Genomic DNA, 11,268 nt, shown 5'->3' with positions numbered 1-11,268 from the left:
CTCTATCCTCCCCTCCCATGCTCTCTCTCTCTCAAATAAATTAAAGCTTTAAAAAAATAAATTCCTAAGTTCATAATGATACCAACACAGAAAACGTCCTAAAATCTCAAGTCGCCATTTAAGATGACTAATAAACCACTTGAATTTGAACACTGGTAAATAAAGGGGGAAAACAAAGCATCAATCATGCATGACTGCTTAGAAGGAAGTGACCAAACAGACAGATGTGATGAAGGAAAGCTTCAGTACGAAGAATGCCAGTTAATAAAATAGAAGGAATAAAGAATTATAAAATCATCCTGTAACCCTTAATAAAATGGTTGACCCATACAAGGATTATCAAACATTTGTCATCTGTTGATGGGAAACCATTCGCATAGTACCAAAGTGACACCACATCATTAGCTACAAGGGGAAAAATTAGCTGTTCAATGAAGGGATCACACTGTCATGCCAAGCCAGTGATTTAATAGTGGGTCACCCAGGTATTAATGTCTCCTATTATCTAATATTAATTCTAGCCAAAAATGCTTAATTCAAATCCTTCAAGCCTTGAGATCTAATTTCCAGTTTATAGGAAATACAAGCTACGTGGGCAGCAAAGTAAGTGATGCAATGAGGAAGCAATGAGAAAAGTCCAGAGGGTGGGAAACTGGCCTCCGCTCATCTAAAAGTCTGGGCTATGGGAAAAAAATAGAAGAGGGGAACTGTTCTAAAGCAGAAAAGAATTAAGAGGCATAATGACCAGATACATCATGCTGCCCTGGGTTCTAACCTGAGTTGGACAAATCAGCTTTAAATACATTTTGGAGGGGTGCCTGGGTGGCTCAGTCAGTGACCTTCGGCTCAGGTCATGATCTCAGGGTCCTAGGATCCTTGGCCCACTCCACGCTCAGTGGGGAGTCTGCTTCTCCATCTCCCCCCACCATGGTGCTCTCAAATAAATAAATAAAATCTTTAAAAAATACATTTAAGAAAAAATGAGACTATTTGAATTCAGATTGAATTTAGATAACATGAAAACGTACTGACAGAGGAAAGATCATTAACAAAATACCTGGTTATAAAATAGCAAGGAGTATTACCTTTTTTTGGTAAAAGGTAGTGTGTATGCACATGTGTACACATATATGCATATAAATACATATGCACATAAAAAGATACAGATATAGAATAAAAAGCCATCAATTATAATCTCTGAGTGACAGAACATTGTGCTTTATTTTCTTATGTTGCTTTTATGTATTTTCTAACTTTGTACAATGCATATATACTTCTCTGGTAATAATAAAGGGTAACTTTCAGGAAAGTCAGTACAATTTTACAGTGTTAATATCCTATCTGTATCTACTGAAGGATGTAATTATCAAAATACTTGAAATAACATTCGCTACTAGACCATATGTAGAAAATTCAAATATGGATATTTAAAACTGACCATGCTGAGGCTGCTCTGAAAGGACTTACTACCTTTTAATCATTATTACCCTAAATGTCACCTTTGTCATGTTCTTCAATAACCCTTGTCACAAGGAATTAGTGTCACACTCCAAAAAAAATCCAACTCAGAGGTCATTTCAGTCCAAATTCCCTAGAGAAATTCTTGCCTCACCTCCTTCCTCTGATGGTTGGGGCTCAGGTCCTTTGCCCTTGAACTGGATCACTGGGGGCTGAACCCATGTGTATGAAGATTCTTCATCTAGTGTCTGAAGGGTCACTGTCTGCAAAAGGATTTCCTGTTCCAGAGCATGGGCTTACACCTAGAGACAAGCAAATCATTAAGCTTTAAGGATATCAAGAATTTAACAGAGATTAAGCCTCTGGAGGAGTCCACAAGAAATATTCTCCGAGAGACTAGGAAAAAGAAGTGAGAAACCAGGGCCTTATTTACCTTCTGGGGCACTGAGAAGCAGCCAGAAAGCAAAATTCGATCAGGTGTTGTTTCTGTCATTTCACTGTTGGCTGTGTGGTCTTGGCCAAGTTACCCAACCTCTCTGAACTTAGTTTTCCATGTGTGCAAATTGGGAATGATTTCACCTACTTCTTTGTTGCTGTGAGTTGAGTGACCTGTAAAGTGAGGAGCATGATGCTCCTCATTCTCTCTGAAATACAGAATGCCTTCAGTATCCTTGCTCACCATCCAGGAATCTGCTGTTCCCCGCCTTCCCTCTTTACTGGGCTGGCTTAGCAAGAAGCTCAGTTCCCTGCTGAATGCTGGGTTTTCCCATTGTTCTCTGAGTTCCACAACTGAGAATGTTTTGTTCCAAGCTTTCCGCAACCATATCAGACCAGTGTCTTCCTACTTGTACATTTCTCTTTCTTTCCAGATCCTCCAGCATGGTCACTGCCTGCTCTCTGCTCTCCGGGTGCCGCTCCCGCACCCAGGCCTGCAGCTCCTCGGGCAGGATGGTCAGGAACTGCTCCAGCACCAGCAGCTCCACGATCTGCTCCTTGCTGTGCGTCTCGGGCCACAGCCACTGACGGCAGAGCTCCTGGAGCCGGCTCGGGGCCAGACGGGGTCCAAGGGAACGCTGGTAGCAGAAGTGTTTGAACTGTTGCCTGAAAATCTCCCAAGCAGGGGGCTGGTCCTCTGGAAGGCTGAGAGCCTGATCCCTGGGGTGGTCCTCCTCCAACTCCACCTTCACCATCTCAGGCCCCTGCTGCTGACCCATCCGGTTTCGAACAACTGGCCAGCAGACTCTCTTGTGTCCACAGCCATCCTGCCTGGCTTCTGCTGGAGTGTAAACTGGAGGCTTCCGAGGGCATTCTAGCGAAGAGAATTTAAGGAGATAAATGGCAAAGCTGTGAAGAACCCACACAAGAAGGAGGACCTGTAACCAGAGTAACTAATTTTATTCATTCATTAAATCCACAAGTATTTATTAATAGAGGCCTCCCTTGTGCAGAAACTGTTCTAGGCTCTTGAAATACCTTCGTGCCCAAAGCAAAGCCCTCCTGGAGGTCGGCTGCACGCGGGGCGATCAGCAGATACAAGTACGAGCAGCAGGCGCGAGGTCAGAGGGTGCCACGTTTCTGCAGGTGGGGGCAGGCGGAACGAGGAAACAGCTGCGCGGGGAAGCGTGCAAATCCGGCAGCGACTACACCAGCGCGGTCCCAGCCCAAAGCAAAACTTCCAAGGCTTACCCGTGGGCGCCGGGTCTTCCGGCTCGAGTGCTTCCGCCGCCACGGCCGGGAGAGCCGCAGTCAGGAATCCCCGTCGGAAAAACCGTGCCCTTTTCTCATGCGAATTTGGCAGGACGGAGGGCGAAATCGCTCCCACGTCGCCCGCGGCCCGGGCTCGGTCCTCGGAGAGGCCCGGCATCCCGGGCAGGGTCCTGCGTAGGCGGCCCTGAGGCCGGGCCTCCGCGGGGCCTTCACGCCGGGGCCCCCTCGCCGCCCAGCTCGTCGGAGCCCCGGCCGCCGGGGTCCGAGGCCCAACCCAACGACGCAGCGCGAGGGACACCCCCCGCCTCCCGGAAGCAGCCGGCGGCTCCTGGAGGCCACGCCCCACGTCACTTCCGGCGCCTCCCGGAACACAGGGAACAGGTTGGAAAAGCACACTGTACCGTTAAAAATATGAAGTTATTTTCATTGACGTGCACTTCTATTTCTGTCCGTTGTCTGAAATATTAGAAAATAAGTAGAATCCAGCATTTGAGACAAGAATGCTTGCCTTCCAGGAACATCCTGGATGGAAGAGGGAAAATGATTTGATTGTTGAGCCCACCTAATAAAAACAGGTTATCCTTGTGTGGTCTGTAATATACTAAAAACAAATGACAACAAAAGCTTGACCTCACAATAGATCTTCTCATCAGCTGATGCACTCTTCAGGGGGTAAGCACACTCCAACCTGTCGTAAGGGTTAACCTGCTTCAAGCTTATGCGCTCCTTCTTGCTGACCTAAGTCTAGCAGAAATAACCTACTTCCCTTGGGATTTTCAGACCACTGGCCTTGAGGCGCGGACTAGACTTTCCCAGAAGATAAGGCCTGGCTGCATTCGAAAACAGCCATGAGTCCAGCAAGTCTGTTCAGGGTCATGTCCACATATGAGTAACCGCCTGGACACCGGCTTCTCCCGCACGTAGCCCCCTCCCTTTCCCCATGCCTTCCCCTCTACAGCCTCTGGCTCGCCCTGGGTGGGGGCGATGGTCCATCACCAGCCGTTCCAGGATTTGCTCCTTTGTATCACGTCTGGCTTCATCCACTGATGGCAACGTTCCTGGGGCTTGCTTAGAAATTCGTGGGGTCCAAGGGCCTCCTGGTAGCAGAAGCGCCCGAAATGCTAGCGAGAGAGTTTTCGGAGACGATGCACGTTCCCAGTCTAGACTGCTCCCAAGCATGTACTTCTCTTCCAGTTTCACTATGTGCAAACCTTCCTGTTCCTAGGGAGTGTGGACGACAGGAGTCAGGGTTACAGGCTGCGAAGGCTCAAGAGAAAACTCACCTGACTCACGGTAGAGCCTGGGTGAAGGCTCTGGGACATCAGAACGTGTTGTAAACAGAATAACCTGGGCAGCGAAGACCTTAGCTAAGCCCGTTAACTTTATAAGATGGCAGCGATAAACCAAGCTGCACAGTTCAGGGACAAATCGTTGCCAAGGCTACAGAACCAAGTCTTTGCTGGGCGCCCGGAGCCGGAGAAATGCAGCGCGCGCCGCCCCACGGCTGCAAGAACTCCGGGCTCGGGTCTGCGGGGTGAGGCGCTCCCGGCAGCCGGGGCTGGGCAGGCGGAGCAGAGGGCCGCCCCACATCCCTCGCCCGGACTCCAGCGCCCGTCCTCTCTCCGCGATGCGCTGCGGGGCCCTGGCTCTTCGCCGGAGCCCGAGAGCAGAGCCTGAGCGCCGCAGGCCGAGCGGCCGCGAGCACGCAGCTAGACGCCGTCGATCGCCGAGGAACCGGGTCCCCGAGAGGCTCCTTTTGCGTAAGAACCTGGAGGCTTGGGTTTGCCTAGGGTCTGCGCTCTCGGCCCGCGCGGTCGCGGTCCCCACGCCCGCCTCTGGTTCTCGGAGCCGCCCGCCCGGCCGCCCGGCCGCCCGGCCTGCCCCGCCACCTGCCCCGCGCGCACCCGGTCTCTCCTTGAGGGCAGCAGGCTCGCGCCCGGCCTGCGGCCCCCGAACCCAGGTGGATTACTCCCTGCTCTGCCCGGCCCCTTCCCCCGCGTCTCCCCGCGGGACGCGCACGGAAGCAAGGACCCCATCACTTCCACGCGAACAGCCGGGAGAAACACGCTTTGGTAGACCCTGCTGCGCGCCACGGCCCTCGGAACGCAGTGCGTGGGACGCCCGCGGACAGCGCCGCTCAGGCGAGTGGCGTAGACCGCGTTCGCGGCCTCTCCCTGTGCGTCCGCGGTGGCGGCTTCAAGCTCCGACCTGGCGTGGCGGTGGCGCCCGTGGTGGGGGCAACGGTGGTCGCCGTCGCGAACGGACATGGTTAGATGGGACTGACAGCTGCGATTGGTGGACTGGGCGCACCGGTGGGTGGGCCTCACCCAATCAGCTGAAGGCTTTAAGAGAAAAAACAGATCTATCCCCAAGAAGGAATTTTGCTCCAAAACTATAACGTGGAAATCCTGCCTGAGTTCTCAGCCTGCCAACCTGCTTAGCAGGTTTCAGACTTAGCAGCCTCCGCAATGGCCTGAGCCGATTCCTAAATAAATAAATAAATAATCATATTCTATTTTTCTGGAGTACCTTTACTGATAAAATTCATCCTTAAAGTCCTACTAATGCTCATACCCATTTTCTTTATATACCGTCCCAGTTCCTCCTGGCAGAATTGTTCCTTGATTTGTGTTCATTTATCTTTCCAATTAGATTATAATACATCGTGTGAATCCATATTTTACTTTTTGTATATACCCTTAAAATGCATGACATAGGGCGCCTGGGTGGCTCAGTTGGTTAAGCGACTGCCTTCGGCTCAGGTCATGATCCTGGAGTCCCTGGATCGAGTCCCGCATCGGGCTCCCTGCTCGGCGGGGAGTCTGCTTCTCCCTCTGACCCTCCCCCCTCTCATGTGCTTGCTCTCTCTCATTCTCTCTCTCTCTCAAATTAAAAAAAAAAAAAATCTAAAAAAAAAAGCATGACATATATGTATGCAATGACTATTCTTTTTTTTTTTTTTAAGACTTTATTTATTTGACACAGAGACAGCTAGAGAGGGAACACAAGCAGGGGGAGCGGGAGAGGGAGAAGCAGGCTTCCCACTGAGCAGGGAGCCCAATGCGGGGCTTGATCCCAGGACCCCGTGATCATGACCTGAGCCGAAGGCAGACGCTTAACGACTGAGCCACCCAGGCACCCCTGCAATGACCATTCTTTAAACAGGTAACATCTTCAGAAATCTGTACTAGTCAAATCACCATGCAGAGAGCTGTTCTCTCTGCTTTTGAAAATGTTTGGCTGCAAAGGTCAAATTATTGACATTTACAGTATGTATTTATTATTTTCAGTTAAGCTACATCAACAAATAATCCTACTTTTAAAACTTCCTCAATTTATGGTTTCCCATTGTTTTGCAAGCAACCTATCAAAAAGGTCAAAGATGGGGCGCCTAGGTGGCTCAGTCTGTTAAGCCTCTGAGTCTTGGTTTTGCTCAGGTCATGATCTCATGGGTGGTGAGATTGAGCCCACAATGGGATCCACACTCAGCAGGGAATCTGCTTAAAGATTCTCTCCCTCTGCCCCTCCCCACCGTGTACAATGGCTCTCTCAAATAAATAAATAAATCTTTTTAAAAAAGGTAAAAGTTGACTTCACCTTGTTTCTGTTTTCTCTGCTCTTAAACATAAACGTCTTCTGAAGTCATTCTCCAGATAAGCAAATTCACATCTCCAGGGCCCAGTCACATAATGAGCTGGAGGGTGATGATGCCAATGAGGTCTGGGCCAATAATGCCAGATCTTAATTTTTCAAAATAAAATGGAAATCCCAATTTTTACGTAAAATCTCTAAATTTTTTAAGTTGGCAATGAATTCAATTCTTAAAAACAATGAATGAGCTACACAAGTGTTTGCCAAATGTATCTGAACTTCTGGCTGCCAGTTTTCATCTCTTTCATCGTACTGCCAAAAAGCTCAGTGCATCAGGACATTTCATGGGAGAATTCCTCCAGTTGGTTGAAAATTCCTCAAATGTACAGGTTTTCCGTGAAAGCCTATGTTTTAAATTTCAAGGTGTCTAACTTCAGGGAGATTTAACGTTGTATCCACTTATCTCTTATTTTTGTCATAGTTATTGACTTCCTTCTGGCCTGGTGACTTCAACCTCCCAAGTATTTCCTATCTAAGCCTTGAAACGGGGAAACAATAGAAGTATTCTGATGGCAGTAGGTATGAACAATTAGCACCTCCAGAGTTTTCTTGGTTGGTATTTATTCATACCATCCCCATAAAAATAAGAATATAGTGAAATACCCAATTTTTATATATTTTCTAATTTATAAACTTTTTAATTTCTCAAGTCTTAATAGTGAGAAGCATATTTCATTCAAGGTAGAAGACAACACCAATGCTTCTCAGACTGTTTATTCCAAGGTTGAAAAGATAAACTAATGCATAATGAGGACAGAAGCATCCAGAGGATTAGGGTGGACAGTGCGGGAGCTGAGCTTGAAACATCTACTGGTTTTTAGCATAAGAAAGTCACAAGGATGCAGGAGAAGCATTACAGACTGTGGTACCAGATGTCTCTTCAATCCCACTATCAATATGTGATCAAGTCCAGCTGGAGTGCTGGATGGCCAGAGGAAATTCTGGGATTCTTCCCCCCCAGAGAAGAAATGTGTATCACTGAGATTTAAAAGTACAAAAAGAAGACATATGAATAAAGTACAGAGTTGAGGATACATATATACATCATAACTCTTTGCCAAAAACTGTGCCTTTCCCCTAAGCTGACAAAGTGCACAGCAAGGACTAAAATTTCATGTGCTGCTTTGGTATCTTTGAGCCTCGAGGGGACCCAAAGGCATAACCATGGGTTCTCCTGCTCTCGCTAGATACGCCTCCCACCCAGCAGGAAGTGTTCCCCACCTGACTAGTTCCACATCAACTAGACTAGCTGTACCCCGCCTCATCCTCAACCTAAGAGGTTTCACCTCCTTGCCTGCACAGAAAATTATTCAAACAATGACATCCTCCCAAGAAAACCAGGGGTCACCTCATCCTCTTGCTTCTACAAAGCCTGAATCCCAAAGCCCCTGTTTGTTCACTGGGCTCCAAATGGCCCTGTATGGTGTGCCGTTCTCCTGCCCTGGGCTGTGTGACTGATAAGCTGCTGTCAAGCCCATCTGTCCAGCGTCAGGTGTCCTGTGTTTGGCCATCCTCAGAATACTGAGGTGGACTACCCCCTCACCAACAGGGTGAAGGAGAGACAAACAAAAGGGCAAGCTATAGTCATTTTATTTTTTATTTGTTTTAAAGATTTTATTTATTTTAGAGAAAGAGAGAGCACTCCCAGAGGCAGGAGCAGAGAGAGAGGGACAAGCAGACTCTGCGGTGAGCATAGAGCCCAACGTGGGGCTCAATCCTACGACCCCGAGATCATGACCTGAGTTGAAATCAAGAGTCGAATGATCAGGGGCGCCTGGGTGGCTCAGTCAGTTAAGCGACTGCCTTCCGCTCAGGTCATGATCCTGGAGTCCCCGGATCGAGTCCCGCATTGGGCTCCCTGCTCGGCGGGGAGTCTGCTTCTCCCTCTGACCCTCCCCCCTCTCATGTGCTCTCTCTCATTCTCTCTCTCTCAAATAAATAAATAAAATCTTAAAAAAAAAAAAAAGAGTCGAATGATCAACCAACTGAGCCACCCAATAGTCATTTTAAAACCTAATTCCTGGGGCACATGGCCGGCTCAGTCAGAAGAATAGGCGACTCTTGATCTTTGGATCATGAGTTTGAGCTGCACGTTGGGTGTAGAGATTACTTAAATAAAAACTTAAAAAAAAAACACAACTAACTCCCTAGCTTACCCCTCATTTACAAGACTTTAAAAACAACATCACATTCCCCACTTATCCTTCTAAGTTCTCCTTTGCAGAGCATGCATACTAATGCTCTCAGTGGTCCTCTGTCCAAAACATGGAAGCCACTGTATCATCAAGATATTTAGGGTGTGATGATAGTGACTTCAAGAAGTACAGACGGACCGCAAAGGAGACTGGAAGACCAGGAGAAAGAGAAACATTCACAGCAGACACCAGCAGTGTGCGAGCAGTCTGGTCCCATGATGTTACCAGCTTCTTTCAATCTGATGTATGATATTACAATCTATTCCAATTTGACTGCCTAGAATAATAATGAAATGGATATACCACATTCCTGGTTTCTTGAATTTACACACAGTGATAGGGCCTGTATTCATCATAGCTTTCTGAAGTGTTCAGTAAGTCCTGATTTATGATTACAGGCTTTCTTACAATTAGGATACACACACAGACTGCTGCCCTCTGTGGATTCTCTGATGACGAACAAGGCTTGACCTCTGAATGAAGGCTCGTCCACACTCCTCACACTGATGGGGCTTCTCCCCAGTGTGGATCCTCAAATGCTGAGTAAGGCTGGTGCTCCCTCGGAAAGCTTTCCCACATTCCTTACGTGTGTAGGGTTTCTCCCCAATGTGGCTTCTCTGATGTTCCATGAGTCCTGACCTCTGACTGAAGGCCCTCCCACACTCATCACATTTGAAGGGTTTCTCTCTAATGTGGATCCTCAGATGTCCAATAAGGTGGGAGCTTTGACTAAAGGATTTACCGCACTCTTTACACCCATAGGGTCTCTTCCTAGTATGGATTCTCTGATGAAGAACCAGGCCTGTGTTGTTTTTTTTTTTTTTTTTTTTAAAGATTTTATTTATTCATTTGAGACAAAGAGACACAGAGAGAGAGAGAGAGAGAGACAGAGAGAGAACATGAGCAGGGAGAAAAGGAGAGGGAGAAGCAAGCTCCCCGCTGAGCCAGGAGCCTGATGTGGGGCTCGATCCCAGGACCCCGGGATCATGACCCGGGCCAAAGGCAGACGCTTAACCATCTGAGCCACCCAGGCGCCCCAGGCCTGTGTTTTGACTGAAGGCTTTCCCACATTCGTTACATCGATAGCATTTTATTTTATTATGAATTTCCTGGTGTGAAAGAAGGGCTGATTTATAAATGACAGCTTTCCCACATTGATTACATTGATAAGGTTTCTCTCCAGTGTGGATTCTCCAGTGATGAACAAGCTCTGAGCTCTGAGAAAAGGCTTTCCCACATTCCTTACATTTGTGTCATTTTACTTCTGTGGGGTTGACCTTTTGCTGTTCTGATTTACCTTCATATTGAAAAGTTTTTCCACACCTTGCATCCTGGAAAACACCCAGTGAATTCCTTTCTGCGGAAATCTGCTTTGGAGCTAATTCACCAGTCACAGTCCTGGTTTCACCTCCTGCTGGAAGAGCAAGTCAATTACTTAAATGCCACATGCCGCATATAAGGGTTTTAATGAAAGATTAGGGTAAATAATCAAGAACCATCATCCTAATGTTTTTTTTTTTTAAAGATTTTATTTATTTATTTGAGAGAGAGAAAATGAGAGAGAGTGAGCACATGAGAGGGGGGAGGGTCAGAGGGAGAAGCAGACTCCCCACCGAGCAGGGAGCCCGATGCGGGACTCGATCCAGGGACTCCAGGATCATGACCTGAGCCGAAGGCAGTCGCTTAACCAACTGAGCCACCCAGGTGCCCATCCTAATGGTTTTTGACACTCACTGCACCTATGAGTCATAGAGAATAAAAATAAATAAATAAAAGCCTTTTGGGCCCTCACTGGTATCTAAAAACTCAAAATGGCAGGAAAGAAATGAAAATTTCCCAAGAATCTTCAAAAGGTCCCCCAATGTTTATGTACCTTCCAGTTTTCACCCCCCTTTAGTCTTCCTACGCAGGACCTAGGCTGGCCTGTGACCTACTTCATTCAACAGAATGTAATGGAAGAAAAGCTGTGTCAGCTCAAGAACAGAGACTTTACACAGGTGCATTTGCGTCTCTGAGATCCGTGAGCGACCGTTTGAGAAGTGTGGACAGTCTGCTAGAGAGACTGCAGGAGAAGCAAATGAGAACCTGAGGCTTAGCCGTCCCAGAGTCTCACTAAGCGCAACTTTCTGGCCGTCTCCTGCTCAGGTATGAGCCAAGGGAGTAAAGTATTTTGGGCATCATGGTCCAGAAAGCCCCTGGCTAACTACAGCTCACACCGGCATCACAAGCAGCAGAGAGACCACCCTGCTTCTCGTAG

At 47.7% G+C, this 11,268-nt stretch overlaps 1 protein-coding gene across 1 annotated transcript; it reads right to left on the bottom strand.

The window, feature by feature from the left end:
* Positions 1-9,421: 9,421 nt before the first annotated feature.
* Positions 9,422-10,258, bottom strand: LOC110586956 (zinc finger protein with KRAB and SCAN domains 8-like; the record flags this gene model as incomplete). Its single annotated transcript, XM_044917241.1, has 2 exons — positions 9,422-9,820; positions 10,151-10,258. Coding segments are annotated over 2 exons (507 nt in total), but the record flags the coding sequence as incomplete, so codon positions are not given.
* Between the last annotated feature and the right edge of the window lie 1,010 nt (positions 10,259-11,268).

Source organism: Neomonachus schauinslandi, chromosome 8 (assembly GCF_002201575.2).
Source record: "Neomonachus schauinslandi chromosome 8, ASM220157v2, whole genome shotgun sequence".
Taxonomy (NCBI): domain Eukaryota; kingdom Metazoa; phylum Chordata; class Mammalia; order Carnivora; family Phocidae; genus Neomonachus; species Neomonachus schauinslandi.
This window is presented reverse-complemented; position numbering and strand designations above follow the sequence as displayed.